This window comes from Diadema antillarum, unplaced genomic scaffold (genome assembly GCF_040938485.1).
Source record: "Diadema antillarum isolate AM-2024a unplaced genomic scaffold, OU_Dant_1.0 seq00001234_RagTag, whole genome shotgun sequence".
Classification (NCBI taxonomy): Eukaryota; Metazoa; Echinodermata; class Echinoidea; order Diadematoida; family Diadematidae; genus Diadema; species Diadema antillarum.
The window spans coordinates 1129814-1153656 of NW_027272022.1; the positions used below are offsets into that span (position 1 = coordinate 1129814).

Consider the following 23843-nt stretch of genomic DNA (forward strand, 5'->3'; position numbering starts at 1 on the left):
AGGCAAATATGAATTTTAACCTGCACTCGAATGGTTACACCTCTATGACGTTTACAAAAAGAATGTCCCTCAACATTGCGTTCACGGGATATCTGACTATCATGTTTATCAAGCCCGTCTATACTTTGCCCAACACTACGCCATCAAAATAAAAACGGTTTTCTAAGTGTTTCATATTTCACCAGATAACCAAGGGAGCAGTCATTTCTACATCAGCTTTCGAATCTCACAATAGAATAAGACTGCTACCTCACCCACATCTGAAACCAAAGGGAAGAAATAACTACTTCAACTCTGAGGATCTCACGAAGATGAATTTACCCTCAAGGGTGAAACATCCAATAAAAATTTCACAACATTTTACTCGTGTCGCTAGTCTTAGCCGACTGGAGGACAGCGTGGCATAGATGAAGAGAATGAGAAAGAAACATGAGGTGAATTACACGCATAGCTTCAGTCCTTACCGCCTATGACAACTAACAGCTGGCGTTGTCCGTAACATGATAAGTACAAGCTGAAAATAACTGCCATCTTTACTTAAAACTGAAGCTTTGAGCTCACAGTCGTTACCTTAATTATCTAATAGCCATTACGTAAAAACGCTATTGACAATGTGTATACGCAGGCTGCCTATGGAAATGACAGGGTTAAGGGGGCAAAAAGGCCTGAGGTTTTTGTGCCTCCAATGCGGATCTTCTAAATGAATAATTCATTACAGCGATAGCACAAAACGCTACGGGTGGGACTGCTGTTTTCGGATATTCAAGGAATTCGCCCCAGGTCAGGCTGTTTTTAAGTTTGCAAAGTCAACTCAAGGGAAGGACACATTGTCCCCTTTTTGTAGGACATGTCCTAGTTTTTTTTTTCCATTTTCGCCCTGATTCCATGGATATGAGAAAACAATGCTATCTGTTTTGGGGCAGAGAATTTGAATTAAAGGTATAGGTCTACTTCCTCTGATGATTGAAAGGGCGTGTACATCTTATCTGGCACTAAAAATACAACTTCTTGTAAAGAAGAATGTTTTGAAAGGACACTTGTTTTCTTTTAATCAAATTGATAAGTAGTTTTGTTGATTGACTGTAATTTATATGTTCTCAATGTGTATGTTATTGTATTGTGAAGGGGGTCGCTCGTTGTATGATTACAAGTGTTCTTTCTCCATCATGACAATTTATTTTAGATGGTGTGGGAGAGAGCCAGAAATGTGCCTACAATCAGCCGAAAATAAGTGATTACACGAGTCAGAAATGACCGACCATCAGGCATATGCACGATGGCCAATTTTGGTAACAACAGAGCGTTCTTTTATCTGGTCAATGCACGATAGATGAGGAAATCCATTTAGGTGTGAGTTTCACTTATTTTCTTGTACAAAATTAAGCAAGCAATCAGCCAACATGACATCATAATGTATTAGGTGTCATGACACATAACGGAAAGATAGGATGGCGAAAATATAGAAGCAGGAGATATTTCAAGAATCATGTGAAGGTGCCCGTTTTCTGCTGTAGCCACGCTCACCACTGAAGGAAATGTACACTGCAGGTTGTAATATACACGAGTCATCTATCAGTTGGCTTCCATCAAGAGTAATGCTATCACTATCGACTATCTTTTTGGCCTACACCACCCCCTCCCCCCCCCCCCCATCACTCCCTTCCCTTCCCCTTCCCATGGTTTGAAGCGTAAATCTGATTTGCTGATGAATAAAGGATCTTTCGTAAATCATGTGAACAGGTGATGTTCATACGTTCTGTGCATTTCTCTCTCTCTCTCTCTCTCTCTCTCTCTCTCTCTCTCTCTCTCTCTCTCTTCCCCCCCCCCCCTCTCTCTCTCTTTCCGTCCAGAGCTGTACATGGTAACCTAAAATCTACACAGATGTGGGTCTTGCATCTGTTCAAATTCTTTTATTTAGGATTTGGGAGCAGAGCCATCGTCCATAATGGGAGAAACGATTTTGACGCCAAATGTAAAACAACAGAAACACCCATCAAAGCCTCTCCTCCCCCTCGAAACGGACAGCGTCAAGGAGAGAGAGAGAGAAAGATGGGAAGAGAGATAGAGATGGAGAGAGATAGGAGAGAAAAATAAAGAGGGGAGGCGTGAAGGAAGAAAGAGACGGAGGAAAGGAGCAAGGGAGAATGACACATTTCGATGATAGAGAAAGGTGTAAAGTAAAGAAGGCACAAATCTGCATATTTGGCAAGAGTGGTTGGATGAGATGTTAGCCTCGACGGAGGTACTGCAAACATGACAATGGTCAGCGAAGCTACGTCATAATACCACGTGTTACGTCAACAGGGTGCTGGTATACTGCGAGCCTTCGGTGGCGAGACACACAGCAGACTTGTTACATACGACAAGTGCGAAGAGCATTGAGTTGTGTCATTGTATAAATGTATAATGACATACAATGTACTACCAAAACGTTTTAGATAAGCGTACAAACAGACTAGACAGACAGGTAGTACGAAAGTGCTCTCTCTCACACACACTCATGCATACTCAAAGCCACAAACACGCACGCACACACACACACACACACACACACACACACAAGCAGACACACACGCATACACACGCCCATATTCAAAGTCACACACACGCACACACACACACACACTCAAAGTCACACACTATGACAAAAAAATCCTCTAATACATTTTTCTGAAGGTTATATTGTAGCTGTGATTTTCTGAGATTCAACTAAAGCAACCTGTCAAGTACTCATCAAGATTCTACTTGGCATTTCAATGATCTCCCAGGCATGTATCGAATCACCAACAAGACTCTTCGACAGTTATACGTCAAACATTGTGATTCTTATTTTTTCATTTATCACCATCAAACATCCATCCGCCTTTTTTACATATCTACCATGCCCTTCACAATGAGAATACGTGCTGTTCGAGGGATTGTTGTTGGTATTGGCCGAGCTTTGAAGAGGAACGTAAGATGCGCACCATGAAGAATGCAAGGTATAAATGTTCCCCAACTCAACACGTTGACTTCGGTTGACTAGCGGGCTCCCTCATTTATGCTCTGCAATTGCAATTTATGACTGCATTGATATCAACCGAAAATTGCTGTTTGTCGCGGCGGGCAGCTATGTCGCGTTCAGCGACTCGATCAATTTATCAATTTCTGATTATGCGACGCTGTCCCGGGTTACTTTTGAGCAATTACCAACACAATTGGGAGCTATCTAACGATGCCTTGCACTAAATGTATGACTTCATTCCATCATTTCACGGATAACAAGTAAAAGCTTTTCTCTCACCCCATACATAATTTTCTCCTCCAGAAATGGCAAGGTTATCAATCCATACGAATCGTAATTATGCAGAAACTTTTTTTTTACTGTCCTTTCCTTTCCAACATGACAGCAAAATGGATAACATTGGAAAGGTTTTGCTTATAAATAGGTAAAAGTAAAGAGTCACTGCCATGATGTATTGTGCTTTTACAAAATGTGATCGGGGCGATATTTCACTTTATCAAATGTTTTTGTTTTATAGCCCAGAGATCTAGTTCAGAGACGCCTAGAGGAGATGTGCAGGAGTGCCTCAGGATTTGACGGATCGAGAGGCTTAAAGAGCGATGTGAACGGGGGGTTACTCCTGGAGCAGTCATCTTTCAATATTTTGAGAAATCTGCAGTCAAGGTTTATATCGGTGGCTATTTGCTGTGAGATGTAAACAATTTACTTCTCCCAATATCACGGACGTGTATTTCCTTTATCTGAGACGGACGAAAGAAAGATGGAGAGAGAGAAACAGAGACAGGGAGAGAGAGAGAGAGAGAGAGAGAGAGAGAGGGAGAGATAACATGAGGTTTGGTGAGATGCACAGGGGTGTATTCAGCCACTCTAGTCCTCGTCTGTCTGAATATTACAAGAACACAAGCATATAAAAAAGAGGGTCACGGAAAATAACCTTATATGTAGAGTCTGTGGCCGCTACTTATCATGTTTCGTGCGACGTCTTTTGGGCTTCTATTCCTGATGTTTCAGTGGGATCAACTTTCTGTTATATTGGAAGGCTCTATTCAAAACTCGGCCATTACACCAGTGATATGGCTCGGAGGCACTATCAGTTGAAGACCTATTCGATGCACTGCAAGTTAAAAAAAAAAAGAACCCAACAAATATTAACGGCAAGAAGGGTATGTAGTGGTAGTATGTATTATGACTTCTCTCTTCATCTCTCTTTCTTTTTACTGTCAAATACTCAAAACACACACACACACACACACGCACGCATGCACGAACACACAAACACACACACACACGCATATATATATATATGTTTATACATACATAATGTGTACATGTATATATATATATATATATATATATATATACATACATAAACAAATTAAAATATATATATATATATATACCAACTTTCCAACTATTGCACTTTTTCCGAAGGGAGGAACAGTAAGAGGAATAATGATGCCAAAGCTACGCACCGTTTTCTTCTTCCTTTCCCGTATCTTATAATATATAATATATATACGTTATATATATATATATATATATATATATATATATATATATATAGTAAGTTGTCCACGTGTTGGTGTGATAATATCATCAAAAATCAAACTGAAACCAAATTATGGTTATGTGTAGATTTTGGCTGTATACGGTGCACATCATATAAGAAATTGTTCGAAAGCATTTGCAGGTCCTATATTCCCTGTTGTAGAATATTAGCAATATTATTTGAAGAATAATGTGAATTTAAGAAGGCCTGGCACCCCATAAATCATGCAAAATAACAAAATTTTACCCTGAAAATGTCAAAAATTACGTACATGTGTAGCTAGAATGTTGGCTCTACAGATACAGTCTCTTTTGAGCCTTTTGCACAATACTGAAATATTGTGTTCTTGGTATCTTTCATGACCAGATTAGTTTTGAGGGAATAGTAATGATACTGGTATTCTTTTTCTGCTTTGTTTGCTCAAAATTTATTCGGGCCTAAAGGCCTATTCCTCCTTCGCCTAATGGATGTCAAAAGATTTTGGTTTGTCATGTAAATGGTATACAGTGACAACGAAGTGAATGATGTGATATTATATACACCACTACTTGAGTTGTTTTATTAAGCTGCAGTGAGCCATTCGCCACTTCAATCCCTCTCCTTCCTACCCCCTCCCTATCCACCATCCCTTCCCTTTACCGATTCTATACACGTCATTCTTTTTGACAGCCACGTCGGCGTTACCAGAACGTTTTAATACACAACCGTATTGCCACATTTTGCATTAGCACCCCTGTGCTGTGCAGTTGCGTCAATGTATATACTATATTCTCCCGAGTGTCGATGTGGATTCTATTGTATTCTCTTCCGTATTAGAGAGAACCAGTGTATGATATATTTTCAGCTACCTAAGAATCACGGTATTGTGCCCCTGGACACAAGATGGCTTCATAATCCCCTTCCAGATTCGCAACGGATGACATTGAATACGTCTGACATGTAAACATTTTGGGTTCCTTGCTTCCTACTGCACACGAAGGGATTTTATTCCCCTGTAGAAGAGAAGCAGTCTGAGATTTGAAGATTGGGAGCGTTCCGCGATAGTATGAATACAAATGAAACTGCTTTCTACTTGTGTACAATGATAACCATTTTATTTTGGTAGGGCAAAGGGCAATGAAATTTCATTGTTTTTATCTTCTCTATGGGGACATGACTTCTCCGCTATTTTCATGAAATACCACGAAATTCCCTAACCAGGCTTATTATAATATAAGACGTTTGAATATCATACAATATTTTTAAAATCCAGATTCTTTCTGTTTCTGTTTTCCGTTGTCTTCTTCTTTTTTTTTCACTCTCAGTGCATTTTCATATCTGCTGAAATCACTCTCGCCAAGAGTTTCCATATTTTTTCAGTGACAAATTACGATGTTCCGTAAAAAGCTTAACATATTTTCACAAATATTATAATTGTCTTTGGATGACTGAATGTATGTGGCTCTCACATTTAGTTTGTTCTTTGGTGAAAAGAAATAAAAAAGAGACCGTGAGAGTTAAGACTGATGGGGCGGGTACTGCTTTTTTAAATCAGATCTGGTGTTCCGACAGCGTTTTGCGAGGCGAAATGATTTACCAGTAAGCTTGCGAGATTTTTTCGCTCGGCGTCGTGAAAGTTGGACTATCCAAGGCAATGGCGGGATTTCCTCACCAAGCCTGACTAGGCTGGAAGGAGATTACTTCTACTCAATAACAGGAGGTATCGTATGGCTTTTCCAAATGACATAGGGATTTCTCGAGTGTATGTAGAACAGAGATTATTACCAATCTTTGTGTATGTGTGTGTGTGTGTGTGTGTGTGTGTGTGTGTGTGTGTGTGTGTATGAGTTAGGGATTATGTTTGTGTATGTGTGTTTATCGGAAAGAGGAAAATGCCAAAAAGAAATAGGTCTATGTTAACGTAATGGAAAATATTTTTTTTTTTTTTGTCAAGATCAAGATTGCCGGAGCAATGAACTGCCATGCCCTCGTGATAAAATAACCAACTGTATTTACACCCGTGGCGTATGATAGTGGGATGTGACATGTACTAAATGTTAGAGTAATCATTGTTATCTAAAGAAGGAAGCGGGTACTCGATGAATTTAGGTTCCCTTGCTTTGAGCAATTTGAAGACAATTTACGCACTTCAAGAAACGAATGTTCAGTGAACGAATATTCAGTGTTCGCTATCTATCAGATTTCTTGGCTGAGCGTCAGATGTCTGTCGTCACATTAAATGTGTGAGGCTGATTTAAAACGCTTGAGAGAGAATGTAACTCATGTTATTCTAAACGAAGGAACAAAGAAACGGACAAAAAGGGATACAAGACGGGAGAGAGAGAGAGAGAAAGTGAGAGAGAGAGAGAGGGTGGTTGAAACATGAAGAAGGGAAGGAAGAACCAAGACGCCAAGATAAAAAGATAGAAAGATTCGATGCGAATGATCTCATGCAGCTGGGGACCATTATGTCATTCTATCACACTTCGTTTAACTAATAAATCTAATATTCGTTGCTTTTCTATTAAAAAAAAGGTTTCTATTCTTGCTTCTGCCGGCTTCGGCCGGTTTCATTTCAGCCTTAATCTTTGATGAAATATATTAAAGGGATGGTACAGTATTGGTGAAGATGGAAATTGGGATTTTAATTTTTTGTGAGATACCAAGAAAACACTTATAATATAGTACAGAGCATTACATTTTAAGAGGAATTCAAAGTTTATTAATAATTTTAATGAAAATCTGGTTTGGAATGATTGAAACATCCAAAAACAAAGTAAAACAAAGCGATCGCAATAAAGTGTGGGTCCCATACTTTATTAGAATCGCTCTTTTTTGGATATCTCAGCCATTTCAAAACCAATTTTCATCAAATAAACGTTGAATTCCTCATGGAATTACATGCTCTTTCATATTTTATAAGAGGTTTCTCATTGTCTCACCAAAAAATGATAGAAACCTGAAATTAGGTCTCAACCAAAACTATACGATCCCTTTAGATAAAGGGCGCCATAATATTCTTGGTAAGCTTAACTCTTTGTATATCATGGTGTAAACCCCTGTAAGCCACATCATTGTGAGACCACAATTGATTGCATGAGCACTTTTGCAAAGTTATTCTGTTTTTCAATGCCATGTTCCTTTATATAGAAATATTTATGCTAGAAATAAAATACAACGAAGTTGTAGAGAAAACATATCATATACATCATATACATGCTGAATAAATATATGATTATATATGTATTATCCGAATCCCTTTCCCCCTCTTTTTTTATAGTAAAAGCATATTGTAACTACAAGGCCATATGATCATCATTAATCTAATTCGACAGTGGATCGTATAAACATACAGGGCCTGACAATGGCCAATACAGGGCTCGAGAATTTTTGCTGGCCCTGTGGCCCGGTGGCACCAAAAATTAATGTCGGGCCACCAAACTTTCGAAAAGCATATCTTTTTAGTGGCCGCACCGGGCAACCAAGATTGAAAAGATAGGTTTCCTATGTTCTCTTTTATTTGGCACCACTGCACTTCGTTTTCGGTCCACCAAAATGTTAAACTTAATACTAGTAGTACCATGGCTGGGCCAGCAGAGAAAATAAAAAAGCTAGAGTCAAGCCCTGACATATATATTATATAATATAACACCATTTTCCTCTTCTCAGTCACTTTTTCTCTATCTTTTTGTTTTCAATCTGTATACCACTCGCTAACAAAAATTCAAGTTCAAGCCTCCTTGTCACTATTAAAGAGTGAATTCACCCCAAAAATAAATAAACTTTATTAAGAAAAAGAAAAAAAATCCCTACAAAACGTTCCAAAAATGAGGGGAGTAGGGCATTTTGAAATGTTACATTTTTTCTTTCGGAAAACAGTTCTTGACCAGTCCTTATGAATATTCAAATGAGAGAGTTATGATATTTTGCCCTCACAATTTTTCATGTACGTAATAATAATATATGACAGTAGGAAAAAAATGTTATTTTTAGCTAAGACAGGTAAGAGCATAGTCCCATTAAAAAATATATTCGAGTTAACATTTATTCTCTTTAATTGCTCGGGATTTTAATGCAAGTTTTATATTTTGTATAGCTTAAATATGAGATTTTTGTCATTTCTGTACATGAATTTAATAAGGATTGTGAGAGCATGACATCATCAACAACTTGTTGAGTTGAATAGTCATAACGACTGTTCAATAAATGTTTTCCGAAAAACAAAATAAATTTCAGAATGCCATATTTTCCTTATTTCTTATCCGATTTTGATCATTTTAGCACTGTTCTGCAGGAAATTTTGTTCTCTTTCTTATGAAATTGATGATATTCTTGATCTTGAGTGTATTTCTTTTATAAACATAAACGCACTTCCCGCTACCTGTACATTAGTAAAAAGATACAGTACGTAAATTTACGTATGTTTCATGTACGTAAGGGTGTATGTATGTATGTATGGACAAGTATATATGTGCGTATGTACCTATACATACACTGATACACTAATGTGCGTATATGTATGTATGTGTGCATTTATATGCATGCATATGTTTTTGCATGTAATTATGCATTGATCTTGTTAGTTCGAGTCCGCCATGTAATTTTTAGGGTAATATTTCGTAAGGCAATGGCTAGCCATTAATTACAGATACTAGTATCCATTGAAGACTGGAAGAAGGTTCCTGAATTGGAAATGTAATGAAATATCCTGCACGTATACCAGAATATCTTTTCGTTAAATGCTTCGAATCCTCCTTTTTAAGACATAATGGGACTTGAATTTCCCAAAGAGCCATGACTCGTCTTAAAGTCTTCTGTTTGATGTACTCGAAGCGAGTGGTGCCGACATGACTACCCATTGATGGTCGTTAACTTGCGTCGTTCGAGACTCAAAACGACGCTTTACAAGGACATGGAAGGGGAAGAAGAAGAAGAAAAAGAAGAAGAAGAAGAAGAAGAAGAAGAGAAAGAAGAAGAAACGTTAACTCCTAGCTTACGGCGCCAAGCGATTCCTGTATAAAGTCTTTTAGAATTTTGAAAATTCCATAGGAAACGGGTTACACTAATTAATGTAATTCTGGCGTCGAGTACTTTTTTATTGCAACTGATCCATAAATTGCCCTATATCAAAGTTAATATTCGAATATGAAAAACTCCACGCAAGAATTTCATAAATTTGAATAAATACGCATTGCCCGCTGCATGCTACCAGGATTAGAACCAGCACTCTCTTTTGGGCGGAAGTGCGGTGGTCTAGTGGCTGTCCGCTGATCGTAGGTTCGAATCCTGCCCGGGTATCTATGCCCATGATTTGTCGTCAGTAGTAGTAGCACAGATTAATTTGGTGCACATTTAGGGAAATTCGTCAACAAGTTGCAATAAAAATGGTTTATAGTAACTTGTTAAGTTATATCCGTATTATAGGGAGATCAAGTCGTATTCTTCTCATCTATGTCTACATAATAAGAGGGGATACTATGGAATCTTGGAATCACAATTATGTTAAGATTTGGCCTTAGGTTTAGTAGACAAAGTCAAACAACATATTGCTCCCTTATCACATAGCCCAGAAAAAAGTAATCAATACCAATTAAAAGTCACCAACCTTAACCATTACACGAAAACTAAAAAACCATCAGATAAAACTAATAGGATATTTTGCGAGACGTAATAGCAATGGTAAATGACAATAGGTCGCTTGTCAAATACGGAAGAAAGCATAATTATAATATAAACAAATATATAATTTTCATTAAGCTCTACCTGACGTTATTAGTCCAAAAGAATCACATATGCCTCGGAAGTGAGATCAATAATATAAACTGTGGAGTTCCAAGTTCCTCTCTCACACATCTTCGAAATGCATCGGCAGTGAAAGGTAGCGTACACACATGGGTAAACCGCCCTCATTTGTCAAGGTGGTTTTTACTGTTACCGGTGCACCAGACCTGATTTCATACCAACTTTTCTGGTTCCAGTGGCTGTGATACGATTGCAATAATCAAGGCTTGGATAAGACAAATATATTATGGGATTATTACTTTCACGCTCTAATTATGTAAAAGCCATTCACTATGTTCTAACGTATACCAACAACCATTACCATTTCATTGCGTATCTCGCACATATTTTTCAATTTAGTCTGATATTGATTGATATGACACTTCTCCTCTTTTTATACCACCAAACACAATGACAAATACATACACACATACAAACGCACACGCACACACGTATGCACACAAACATACGCACACACACATGGAAATATCATAAACACATCGTTTACAAAACGTAGTCATCTGCTCCTTGCTATTAAAAATCAACAATTCTTAACGCCCATCCCGGTAGTTTCAAATCTTAATCTTCCTTGTTCAGATTGTTTCCTCATATATCAAAACTATATCATTATGTCCAATATGTCTGTCAATCTTTAACAACACAAGCAAAGAGACAAGAGAGATTTCCAGTAAACATCAATCGAAATTCTCTTTCAGCTTCCTTTTTTTTTCAATCCTTGCTGCATAGAATTAACACTTACATTTCGGAAGCAGCCTTGCACGAAATACAATATCCATCGGCAATGCGTCTAAACAGATTATGCATTTCCATGGAAACCGTCAGGAAAATAATATTTACCGTCTGACCGAAGAGAAAATGAAATATGACCTGCCTTTGGAGGCAAGTGGTTTTTAACTTGAAGGGAGAAACACTTTGTTACGTGAGTGGTTTGCTGGAGAGGGTAAAAAGACAGTGAATGTTATCTACGGTAGATCGTAAAGCACTCGGAAATCCTTTACACGACTGCAAAAGACTTGTTAAAGGATGCATTATTCTCTGGTCTCCTTTGTGTTGAAATTCAGAGTATCAACCCAAAAATATTCCAATGTTTTCTCACATGATAATGACATCATTTTTAACATGCTTTTTAGTTATTGAACAGAAATTTCTTTTCTTAAAGTGCATTGATTTTTGATACATTCGATCTTTCACATATCAACACTCAACACATTCTTTGCTCCCTATGATCCAAATATAAAATCTGACAAAGGGGATACAAAAGGGATTCGATGGTAAAGAAAAAAGGATAGTATTATTCTTATATGCATATATATGTATATATTATGTACATATATATATATATATTTATATATATGTATATATTATGTACATATAAATATATGTATATATATATTTATATATATATATATGTATATATGTATGTATATATATATATGTATTTATATATATATATATATATATATATATATATATATATACATATATATAATTACATGCATATACATGTATGTATACACATATGTACGCACCTACATACACACAATAACTTTACATGCCCACAATATACATAATAGATATATACCAGAGGAAGGAGGAGGAAGAGAAAAACCCGACAAAAATGCATTAGAACGAAGAGATGTCTCGTTCTAAAAAACACACAACATGCCTTCAGGCAAGAGATACACCGAGAAACCAGGAAACCACCTCTCTCCATCTCTCTCTCTCTCCTTCTATCTTTCTCATTCCCACTGCTCTCTTCTAGTGTATGTTTGGGAGTAAACATTATGTGTGATATATATAACGTCCCAACTCTGCTTTTCTAACATATTAGTATGCTAGGGGAAAAAAATCTCCTCTCGTACAAGCTACTACAACGCGCTTTAAGCATGCACAGTATAGGATAGAGAGCAATGTGATTAATACTACAATTTTCTCAGTGCACTAGTACAAATGGGCAGGTTGAGATGAAATCGTATACGTTCTACGCGTGAGGCAAATTCCATGTGATAATGAAATCGGAAAGGGTGGCTTTTCAGAAGAGAACTTTTGCAATTAATAATCATTCTCTTAAGGGGTGATGGCGAGTGATAACGCAGCTGTCAGAACACCCAGATACCGGGGCAACAGTGTTGTCACACTACACATACTGAGGTCTCTATCCATCGATACTAATATATCTCTCACTAGATCTGTTTCCCCCCGTTCAGTACAGAGAGAAAAGCATTGACTTTGCCTAACGAGATAAATGCGACATGTGTGTCTTTGGCACACATCCCATTAGTAACGCACGATTCAAGTTGCCACACACATTCACATTCTGTTCAAGAATGTAGTTGCGCTCATTGGTCCTGTTTGTATCTGCTTTTCTTCTTCTTAATGGAAATGCATGAGCTCTTTTTTTCACAACTAAGGGACCCATGCTAATCTAATATAAGTCTTTACCGCGTGGTAGAATACCATCAAAACAGAGCACAAAAGAGATCACAGAACACGAAACATTTCGCCAAAATTTACCCCATCTAACCCTCCCCCCCCAACTCTCTTATACACTGTAGACTCACTTTAATCACACATCCTTCACTTAGAGATCGACTTACCTGCTGAAATACTGTGACAGGATCAGAAGGACGAGAACTAATCTCCCTGTGACGGCCATTTTTCTCTTCTTCCGCGTTCTCTCTCTATATCTCTTGCTCTGGCGTCGCAGTAAACTCTTGGTTTGTTTTTAGCTCAACAAATTAAATTCTGATTTAATTACCGAGTTCTCTCACAACAAACCGGCCTGTAAAAACGAGACTGGTTCATAAATCTTCGAGTTCAAGCGAGAACATTTACCAGTTGAAGCGGTTCCAGAAGTGCTGCGGTAGACTGCTAAAAATTTTGATTGAAAGTTTAGCAGCACATAGTCATAGGCAATTACGCTGATACACGGGAGATGTTCATTCCAGTCGACAATGGACGTTGATTTGTTCACAGCAAAGGAAATCACCACCAAGTTCCAGTGTAAGAGCGTGAACTTTGACCTCGACTTTCGACCTTCGAGGAGGAGAGCTTGGCCATAATCAAGAAGCAGTAACATATGTGCACGCGTGGTTGCAAGTGGTGACTGAGCCAGGCGGGTAACTGTTTGTTTGTGTGTTGCTATACGGCAGGAACATGCGGTCTGTGTGCGCGCACAATCATTGTGGTGCTAGCAGACGATGCTTGCGAGAGGGTGACGAGAAGGTGCGAGGAAACGCGTGGCATCCTGGGATTGCTAAACTTCTCACGTATTAACCTCCTCTTCGGCCAAGCTCTTGCCTTACTCTTAAAGACACACTCGATGCTGCTCCAGATTGGCTGTTTACATTACACAGAGGGCAAACACGCAAGAAAATTTGTTTGTTTGTTTCTTTACTCTCTCCCTCTCTCTCCGTAGAAACTGCAAAAATTTCACGGAATATATGCATAAGAAAGAAATATTCATACCGATAACAGTCGGCCGCAAGCTATGATGTGTACCATATTTTGCATAAAGAAAAATAGAAGAGCCTTGGCGATCTATTGACACAGATTGCTATCCGTTTCGTGCAATCAGAGTATCCTTACGGGCTTTCACGGACGCATAATCCTACACCCCTTTCAACAAACAAAAGAGCGCCTGGAAAACGCGTCTTAAAATAGACAAGACCCGACGGCGAGTGCCGCTCATCCCGGGTACGAGCAGTGTTATGATGGAGGGAGACGCCAATAAGGCAACCGCGCCACTCGCTGGCGATTGATTTAATCAAACGGGCATCGCTTAAAATGACTTTTCATCACACCAAACACTGCCACATCAATGTCAGCCACAGACTCGAGTGCAGGAATTTTCTTGTAGGGCTCTCTCACTCACGAGCAGAAATCCGTTATCGTTTAATATTAATAAGAGGTTGTTCCCCCTGTTTTGTCTCGCTCTATCATGAATCGATTTCTTGCGTCAATGTCGACTTTCGGTGGCTTCGAGAAGCACTTTTCGCTGTCAGCTGGAATCGACTGGAACTAATTAAGACCATCACTCTGCATGGAGTGTTCCGTGTGAGGTGGCTCATCGTTAACTGTCTAGATAGCGAGGGGCAACCTCAAGCGACAAGTGGAAACGTGCCTAATGCAACGATTACACGCCTTTTAAAAGAGAATACCAACAACAACTATAAGTCGGAATGCGGACAAGAGCAAGTATTTTCGCAGAATACAAAAAAGGAGAATACTTCAAGAGAATGGAGGTTTGAATGAAATTATGTTCAACGTGATCAGGTTTCAAGGTGAAGAGCTAACTTCTCCTAAGAATCAAAGCACAAAATATTGTCAGTATAGCTTTGCCCCTATCCCCCCCCCAAAAAAAAAAATCCCATACACCGCTCCCCACCCCTTCCACCCCGCCAACAAACATGGGAAGTCAACTAAATCTATCCTTTTAAAAACTTTTGCGGGATGTAATTTCAGGGCTTCCTTCTTTTTTTATCTCCACTTTTTTATTTGGGGGGATTTGTTCTTCCACTTCTTTCTTCTTTTCCTTTTATTTCTCAATTGCTATCATCCAGCTCAGCATTACCTACTCCGCGCATATACATAGCATTGCGTCCCTCACTTAATGTAATCTAGACGGAAAGATATCCGTCTGTAGGCCCTATATAGTTTCCGTCTCTTCTTCACTAATCACATTTTCACAGACACGAAACTCTCATCGCTGTCTGCTGTGGTGCGCTGATTTTCAGCAGCTAGACAGAGAGAAGTGAGGAAAAAATAGAGAAAAATTATAATAATAATAATAACGGCGATCTACGAAAGTCGTGCAGTAGTAAACACTGCGTAAACCGTTTTCATCATGGGGCGGTATGGCGGTACGTAAACAAAGAAGGAGGTTATGACACGCTTGGCTGAACGATAGCCAAGACCATTAGAGTGGGATGCACGGGATATATTGGATTCCGAACGGATGGGCGGGCGAACATGATTCGCTTTTCTTCGCCCTCGTCGCTCGCGGGGAGTATGAAAATGAAGACACAGGGGGCAGACTTTACAGTGGTGTATCACTAACTACAGGTTCAGTCTGGAACGACTAAGGGGAAAAAAAGATAATCATTAATGCTGTACTCTGCTTGTCAAGTCTTGAGGTTTCATATAATGCCTATCCTTTTCGTGTTTGTCATGTCAAGACATCAAAAGCAATGCAAGTTCGACGGTTACAATGTTGAGGATTAAAGGAATCACACTCTACAAGGCCTATTGGGATCCTTTTTTATTCATTTTCTTTCTCACCATTGAGGTTAAGTGGCTATATCTGAATTTTCTTACTCTCATTATGTGTGTATACTTTGTTTTTATGGGACTTGAATGGTAATACATGTATGCTGCTTGATTGCCTTTCAAATACTAATAGTATTACTTTGATACCTTACTACTTGACATAATATGCAACCGTCGTGAGTTTGTAATGAAAGCTGTCTTTTTAACACTTTTTAATCTTTATATTTTCTAATGTATTGGGTATATATAATTTGAAAAAACAAACAACCAAGCAGACAGGAGTCTATTACAAAACAGCAGACCATATAGCTGGGGTACAGAAATGTACCTTATTGATAAGAATATTATCATTGATTACGTTTCAAACATTGAATTAAGAAGGAGTGCATTATTTTACAATATGGCTGCAGAGATTTTAAAAAATATATTGACAAACATGAACCCGTGAGCTTGTCTATAGACGTTTATGCTGGTGTGTGTATATGGGAGTTAAACTTCTCTGTGTATTTGTTTTGTTTTGTTTTGCTTGTTTGTTTGCTTGGTTTAGTTTCTTCTTGAAGACGCAAATACTTATGCTACACAGTCTCCCTCAACACGCTTGGGAGCTGAGGGATTCTGTGCGGCGCCTTACAGCTGACCAGCCCCAAGACGGGTAGCCGGTCTACACCTCACTCCTCCTGGAGATGAGCTTTTGGGATGACAAGTGTTAAACGGCCTGTTGATTTGAAACGGATAATTGGATATTGATTTTTCAAGCTTGTGTTCTCATTCCTCCGGGAATAGGAAAAAGAAGGGAAGAGATAAGAAAAATGTCTTGCCCCTTACCGCCATAGAAGGTCGGATCTCCATCAATTATGTTAATGATTGGATGGCGGGAATTGAAGTCGGCCTTGTGCGGTGGTAATCTGAGAAGGCGGGAAAACATAGGAAGAAGGATCCCATGTTTGAGTGCTATAAAGAGGAACCCCTTGCCACGTTCATCTTCCTTTCTATGTACCTTTTTCTAAGTCTCTCTCTCTCTCTCCCTCTCTCCCTCTCTCTCTCTCTCTCTCTATTCTTTCTCTCCCTTTCACTATCTAACTCTCTCTCTCTCTCTTTATTATCTTTTACTTTTTGTTATCCTTTTCGTATTTCTCCTGGGGGTATCTGGCACTGTGAAAGGTCAGTCGGAACCTACTGGAACGCATGTCTGTATGCAGGCATGTATTAACGTGTGCATGTATGTATAATAATAATAATGATAATAATAATATAATAATAATAATACTAATACTAATAATAATAATAATAATAACAATAATAATAATAATAATGACATTGGCCTCTTATACTGCGCTAAAGTCCATCAAGAATGATGCTCACGGCGCTCTTACATAACCAGCATGACCAGTACATAATACAACCATACAATAATCAAATACGATAACTTATCAGAACATGTATGTGTGTATATAATATAACAAACGTTTGTATGTGTGTGTTTCCATGAGTGATCGTGACCCTTTACCACAAAGCCTTTCAAAGTAACCGGATTTGGCGTCACCTTGTCTTATATTTCAATAATATTCTTCAGATGTCAAGATTCATATGCATAGCTTCGTATTTCACTCTATATTTAATAAGTACATGTATGTAATAGTGTGTTAGGAATAGTCACAACTGATTAATATCTAGAAACAATCATAGAAAAAATGTCAATTACAAAAAAAAAAATGACAGTTAGATATATTTTGGTTTCACAAATTTGTCAAGTCTCAAGAAAACCTGAAAGATTCCAGAACAAACTCTAGTGATATCAAGTAAGGCAGGATATACACAATTTTATTTCACAGAATGCCCCAAAACGCAAGCCACAAAATATATACCTTTTTTTCATCCACAAAATACAGTATTGTCATCACATTATCGAATCCGGCGGGCAATCAATCAAATGCTTTCAACATTTCAACATTTTGAAGTATTCAAACCTTAACTTAACAAGATGCATGGTCTCTGTGTGTAAGTAGCTGTCTTCTTGTGTATGTTAATGCATGCATATGTATACATGCTTCAACTCCAAGACCAAATTGACTCTTTCGACTCCCACACTGTCTGGCTGCAGATAGTAACGGAGGTTTAAATAAGTTTATTACATCTCTCTGTTATACGGGAAGTAAATTAATATCGGAACGTCCCACTCGTAGTGTGAAGAAACCCCTCCGGACATCATGTTCTCTTTGGAGTCTTAGACTAGAAGGGGGAGATCACTGTAGAATGTGATCATAGCGCTGCAGTATTGGTGTTACCTGTTATGCTCTGTACGTGTGTATTATGACACCCACCAGATAGATGATCTGATTCGATTTATTTCATTTCAATCTACCCTTCTTCGTATACCGACACCAAGTCTACGGAGATTCCAGGATGTTATCATGGTTTAACCTTATTCCTGCCAATTTTTTTTTTTCACGCAGAACAACAAATACAATTTCAATTCATATTTCTATTTCTATTTGGATTTCTTATTCATCAATAAAAACTACATTAAATGATATAATAGAGTAAAATGATACATGATATCCAGCTAGGATGCTTAATAAAATATTGGAAACCTAACATGGTTGTCGATCTATGAAAGTTTGAATCTAAAATATAAATGCTAAAGAAGTACGATGGAGAATATAAAATCATAAAACATGATGCACACAATGTTAATATCCAATTCCATAGACTTTGGTTTATGCAAGTCTTCTGCATAGTTCTTACAGAAGATTCAATCAAATTTCCTTCCTTCTGCAAAAGATTTATTCGGAAGTGTTCGCTCATGATGTTGACTGCTTTTAGAAATTATGCTTTAGATTATTTCTCTGCTAAAAAACCCATGCCTTGGGGAATTCGTTCTCAGGGGAACAACATAAGCTATACACGACAACAGAATTCAATTGATGGAAATTTACAATAAGCCGACAGAGAATAATAAATAAATATAAATCATATAAGAAGTCCCGGAGGATGTGTATAGGTCCAGTCACCGCGGTACTCCGTATAAACCCAAAGTGCAATATATCATGATTCGTGATTTTGTTGAATAGAGAGAAAAAAATTGTGGTGTGTGTGTTTTTTTTAAAACATTTTGGAGTTAGTATCCATTCTTTTTATTCCTATTTAGAAGCATGTTACTGAGGTGATTGGACCGTAACCCTGAGTTTAAGTGCCTAATCACATGCAAGATTGAAATCTTTACAATACAATTCCATCGGATGATTCTCCGGTGCTAGGAGAAAATAATTATGTAGTGTGAGCAAAAGCACCTGCTACAGTGTACCATGATTCGTGGTATCTTGTGAGTATCTTATATCTTAAACATAACATTTTCAGGTTGCATCTATCAACATACATTTCTCACCTTGTTTGGCTTCATCTTTATCTTGATTTCCATTGCATCGTACTCATAACAATTATCGCAGGCCACTCCCAAATGTTTGGTTTCATATTGTCGTTTTAATTTAATTTGGCTTCATAATAGCGAAATTTTATAATTTGATATCGCACGTGCATGCTTCAGTTGTTTCTACTGGGATTTTTTCTCTCTCCCTCTTTTCCTTATCATTGTTTTATCTTTATTAACGGTGCGGGTGTTTCAATTTTGACCCAGTTTCTACAGCGTCTTCACAAACATGTCCATAATAAAGTTTTCTGGCGTGTAGATAGGGAGGGCTTATTAATTTTACGGGACGGCCATCAAAGACTGATTCATTTTTTCTCTCTCTTCCTGTTTCGTTTTTAGAAAACCGTTGGTCATAACGTGGTCGGGAAGAAAGGTTGCATTATCAGAATTTACATTGGCAAAGTGGCCGAAATATCCAGGGGATTTAGAGGAAGGTTGATGGACCCATGGCATGGTTTATTAGGCCAAAACAATGTCAAAGTTCGGTGGCACTATTAGTGTATAAACTGACCCTTTCGCTTGATTAGTTGTGTATTTTCCACCCTGGAGTAAAGACCCGTTGGGTGTGGGGTGATCGAGGGAGAAAGAGAGAGAGAGAGAGAGGGGGGGGGGGGGCAAAATGTGATTTAAGTTGTTCAGTAACCAGGGAAACGTCAGGGAGATGTATTAACCTTTTGAACAGAAGTTATGCTACTGTACGTGACACAAACAAACGAATGAAGTGTCTACGTTTTAATTTTGTTAAGGTTTCCCAAAACTCCATTAAGATTTGTAACATGTAAGGATGATGATAATGACCATTATCAAGAGATTGGTTATGCTGGTAATGATGACAATGACAGTGGTAATAACACGGATTGTCATGCTTGTGATGATGATAAAAATGATGATAATGGATGATAGTAATGCCTTTGTAATGGAAAATATAGAGCTTTTTCGATATGCTGGATTCCCAACGCATTGCAATGAAGTGGGAGTACAGACGGCATTCTATCAAGGCCTTTTCTACAAATTTTCGGCTCTCTTTAAGCAAAAAATAGTACAGTAATGCCTTTCGTTTCCTCTTTTATAGCAGCAAAACATCCTCAGTGCCCCCAACATCTACTCAAACCACCCCCTCCTTTCTCTCAACATCCTGACAAGTCCATTCTTAGCACCCTTTCGTGTTTTTTTTTTCATCCTTTCCAGTTGGCATGCTGCACTATCCACCTCCAAACACGATAGAGTACCTCTCGGGAGAAGGGCTTTATCGTCTTCCGCTCAAACACCTATAGGATATCCCTTCACCATCGTCTCATTCGCCTTTCCGGTCGGCTAGCGAAGAGGTCAGTGAGTTAGATCCAGAGGTGGAGCCGGCATGGGAATAATTTGTTCACAAACAGTTCTCCAGCTTCTCCACATTAGTGGTATTACTAGCAGATAAAATCGCGATAATGATAGAGGTAGTTGCCGAGATAGTGGTGTTGTTAAGTTGAATTAAATGGCAACTGGCGAAGTTTGAATGGTTTCGTTGGACAATTATTGGTGTTGAAAATGTTGCAGCTGTTGCTGCTGTCATGAAGCATTATTTTAACAATTGTAAATAATTTTATTGGCAGAATGGACACAAAGCTTATTCAAGGTCTTTACTACCCATGACATGATCATCAATGAAGTCTTCATCGCATTGATAATCAATTGTCATAATTTTCTTGTTATTTTCATCATAGCTCATGAGTTCGTTTGACAGTCCTATGATGAGTCACTATCGGTTTCCCGTACATTCCTAAGTGTATCACTTTACTCATCGATGTCAATGTTGAGTCATCTACCCCCATTGCCATTTCCAACAGAAGCAGCAGCTGCAAGAACAAAAAACGGGGATACTAATTCAAATTAGGACGACATATGACTTCTGCACCTGTTTGATATGAGTTTGGAAACTCATAGAAACTTTTAAACTTCTTTGTCATCTTTACGTTATCACGAATGGTTGATGAAGCAGGGACTAGCTCGTGCAGAAACATTATTAAGGTATCAAATTTTTGCATCGCAAACATTGCAATCTCCTATTAATGCCTATAGAGTTCATGCATGCCACTTTCGGTTCCTGTGAACCATGGGTGATTATAGGCCTACATCTGAGTTGTTTGAATCAAACAAAATACTGTGACAGCTACATGGCCACCTGAAAGTACATAATCTAAAAGCTAATAGGTAGAAGTGTGATAGATGATAGAAACTGAGAAGAATTCAGTAGAATGCAAGTGTATAAAATAGCTTTATAAAAAGGCTAGGCAGGTGGTATCGATTTTATGTAATACATAAATAATAAGAGAGTATCAATGACGTCGTCCCACTAATGACTTTTACAAACAACCGACTTCTTACTTCCACTGTTGACACTGCCCATTTCGGCGTTAAGAAAACATCAAGATATAACCCCATCAACAGTTTCTCATTTTGAAAGTCTTCCGAGTCAAGGCCCATGAAAAGATCAGCCCCGCAATATTGGCATCAAGGACAAGGTGTACTGTCGCCCAATTTTGGGTAGATTGCGGGGTGATTTTTTCCTTTCTTTTCTTTTCTTCTCCACACGTAATTCCAGGAGTATCGCACTCTGGGCCGAAAATCCTTGCCCCGAATCCAGCGCTTCTTCCGTGTCGTTTCCTGCACCCCTTTTCATAGCGAACTCCTTTAATTTCCTGGAGCTAACGATCTCAACCTTGCCTTCTCCTCCCAGCCCAACAAAAGAAAAGCCCACGCAAAGCCGTGATAAGGGACAAGCCCCAACGAGTCTGGATGCGAGGGCTTCGCATGGAATACGCGAACAGCCTCACGGAGGCTCACTTTCCACTTCGATGTTGAATTTCTGTATCATTGATCTGAATTCGATACGAGGAAAGAAAAAAAAGTAAAAAAAGGTAAAGAAATAGGAGAGAGATGAGGAAAGAGAAAGAAGGAAAGGCGGGAACCAAAACGCGATATGACTAGAGACGAGGCGCGGAATGGTCGGTAGTATGGTAAGGTTCAAATCGTGAAACTTGTAAGGGGTAAGGGGTAGACGATTTTGGCGTAGTGCACCTCGTTGTACACAGACCTGGCATCTACCAGCATATTATGTCTTTTAAAGGGTTTCTTTTCAGCACTCTTCATCCTCGCACTCTCTCGCACACACGCACACGCACACACACACACCCACCCACACATACACACACACACACACACACACACACACCCTTACAATGCACTCTTGGGTAGACATAATGTATAAAGGGGCATGAAAGGATTGTCAATTCCGGGGTTTGTCCTCTTCTTGTCCACTTCAAGCGTGTGAGTGCTGTTGAGTGGCTGGCTGGCATTGCTGCTTAATTTGAGGATCTGATTGGCAAGAATAGGTCCGAGTGGTGAGGTTAGAGTGACAAACGTCCACATAGTCCATTTAGCAGCTGCCTCCCAAGTAGGAACATGAGCAGGGGGCTGTCACGGGGGTGTAGCAAGGATGATGCCGAAAATAAAAATGAGACGACAAAGTAGAAGGTGCTTCATTGTAAACGAATCATTACTCTCGTTAATGTCTGAGATAACACCAGGAGACTGCAATTCTAGCAGTTTATTTAGATTGTAGATCGCCTTTCAACACAGAGGCCACCGAACTGAAATAGGCCGCCAAAAGTTTAACTGAAAAAAAAGACAATCAGTTTTACCTGGTGCAACATTTTTTCAATCAAATCAAAAGATGATTGTCTGTGCTGATTAGGGAAATACATAATGACTTTTTTTGAGAGAATAACTTGGAGGTATGACTTATGTTCCTGTAAACAAAAATTTCGAGTAGAATTTAAGTGGATAGTAATCACTCGTGGTTTACCATTGACAATACCCTTTTTGGAGGAGGGGGCGTTGTGTGTGTGTGTATGTGTGTGTGTGTGTGTGTGTGAAATGCATTGTATTTGTTGTAGTAAGTATGGAACTCTCGTTAGGCTCGCAAGGGACACGAGAAAAAAAAAACCGTCAAAAGCTTTGATATGAAATAGATTTACTCTACTTTAATGTACGATTTCGGATTTCTCTTATTATCGGATACGGATCCTTTTATTTGCCATAAGTTCAATCAATCCAGCACGTATAAAATGCGTTGATTGCGAATACAACTGATTATTGATTATACATTACCGAATAAAACTTCTAAAGGTGGCACAAATTGAAAAGTCATGAACAAATGGGGGAAAATGGAAATGTACCAGGGCCTAGAGGTATTCAGAAGAAAAAAAAAATAGACAAGGAAACCTGCCCCATATACACACACTGACAATGTAGCATGAGTTTTTAGAAATGACCTCAAATCTTTGCGTTTTCGTCGTCCAAAATAGTGAAGGAAGAAACTAGTATTGCTCGTTGAAACTCACCGTCACACATTATCCTTCTCAAGCCTTCCCATTGGCATTGCACCTGCGACCTTATATAGAGCCACGTCTCTCGAGTTACAAATACCGACTCAAATGGAGTTACCATGCGATATCTTGTCGAAAACCCGCGAACAACAACAAAGAGATAAAACGAACGCCACTCCGAAAAGTCCAAGTTTTCCATTGTTGTGGCATGTGTGGTTCAATTTCCTCTTGAGCAAGACCGCTGAACTCTTACTAATGTCTTCTGAACCCAGAAGAACACTAGGGTTGCCAATGGCAACATAATTTTTTATGTCAATATCATTCAGTACCAGCCCAGACGAAGAAAAAAAAGTGAATTCTTCAGGGGTACCTAGCTAGAATGGCACCCTATTGTCTGTTCCAGTACCGGTGTCTTATAAGAAAATTATCGCGCCTAGTTCA

General features: G+C 38.7%; 1 protein-coding gene across 1 annotated transcript in view; it reads right to left on the minus strand.

The window, feature by feature from the left end:
• Positions 1-13119, minus strand: part of LOC139745096 (gamma-aminobutyric acid receptor subunit alpha-2-like) — a 107614-nt gene extending 94495 nt beyond the window's left edge. Inside the window, exon 1 of the mRNA XM_071655517.1 lies at positions 12932-13119. Coding sequence (XP_071511618.1) covers positions 12932-12990 — 59 coding nt within the window. The 5' untranslated portion in view covers positions 12991-13119. The remainder of the gene's footprint in view (positions 1-12931) is intronic.
• Positions 13120-23843: the final 10724 nt, after the last annotated feature.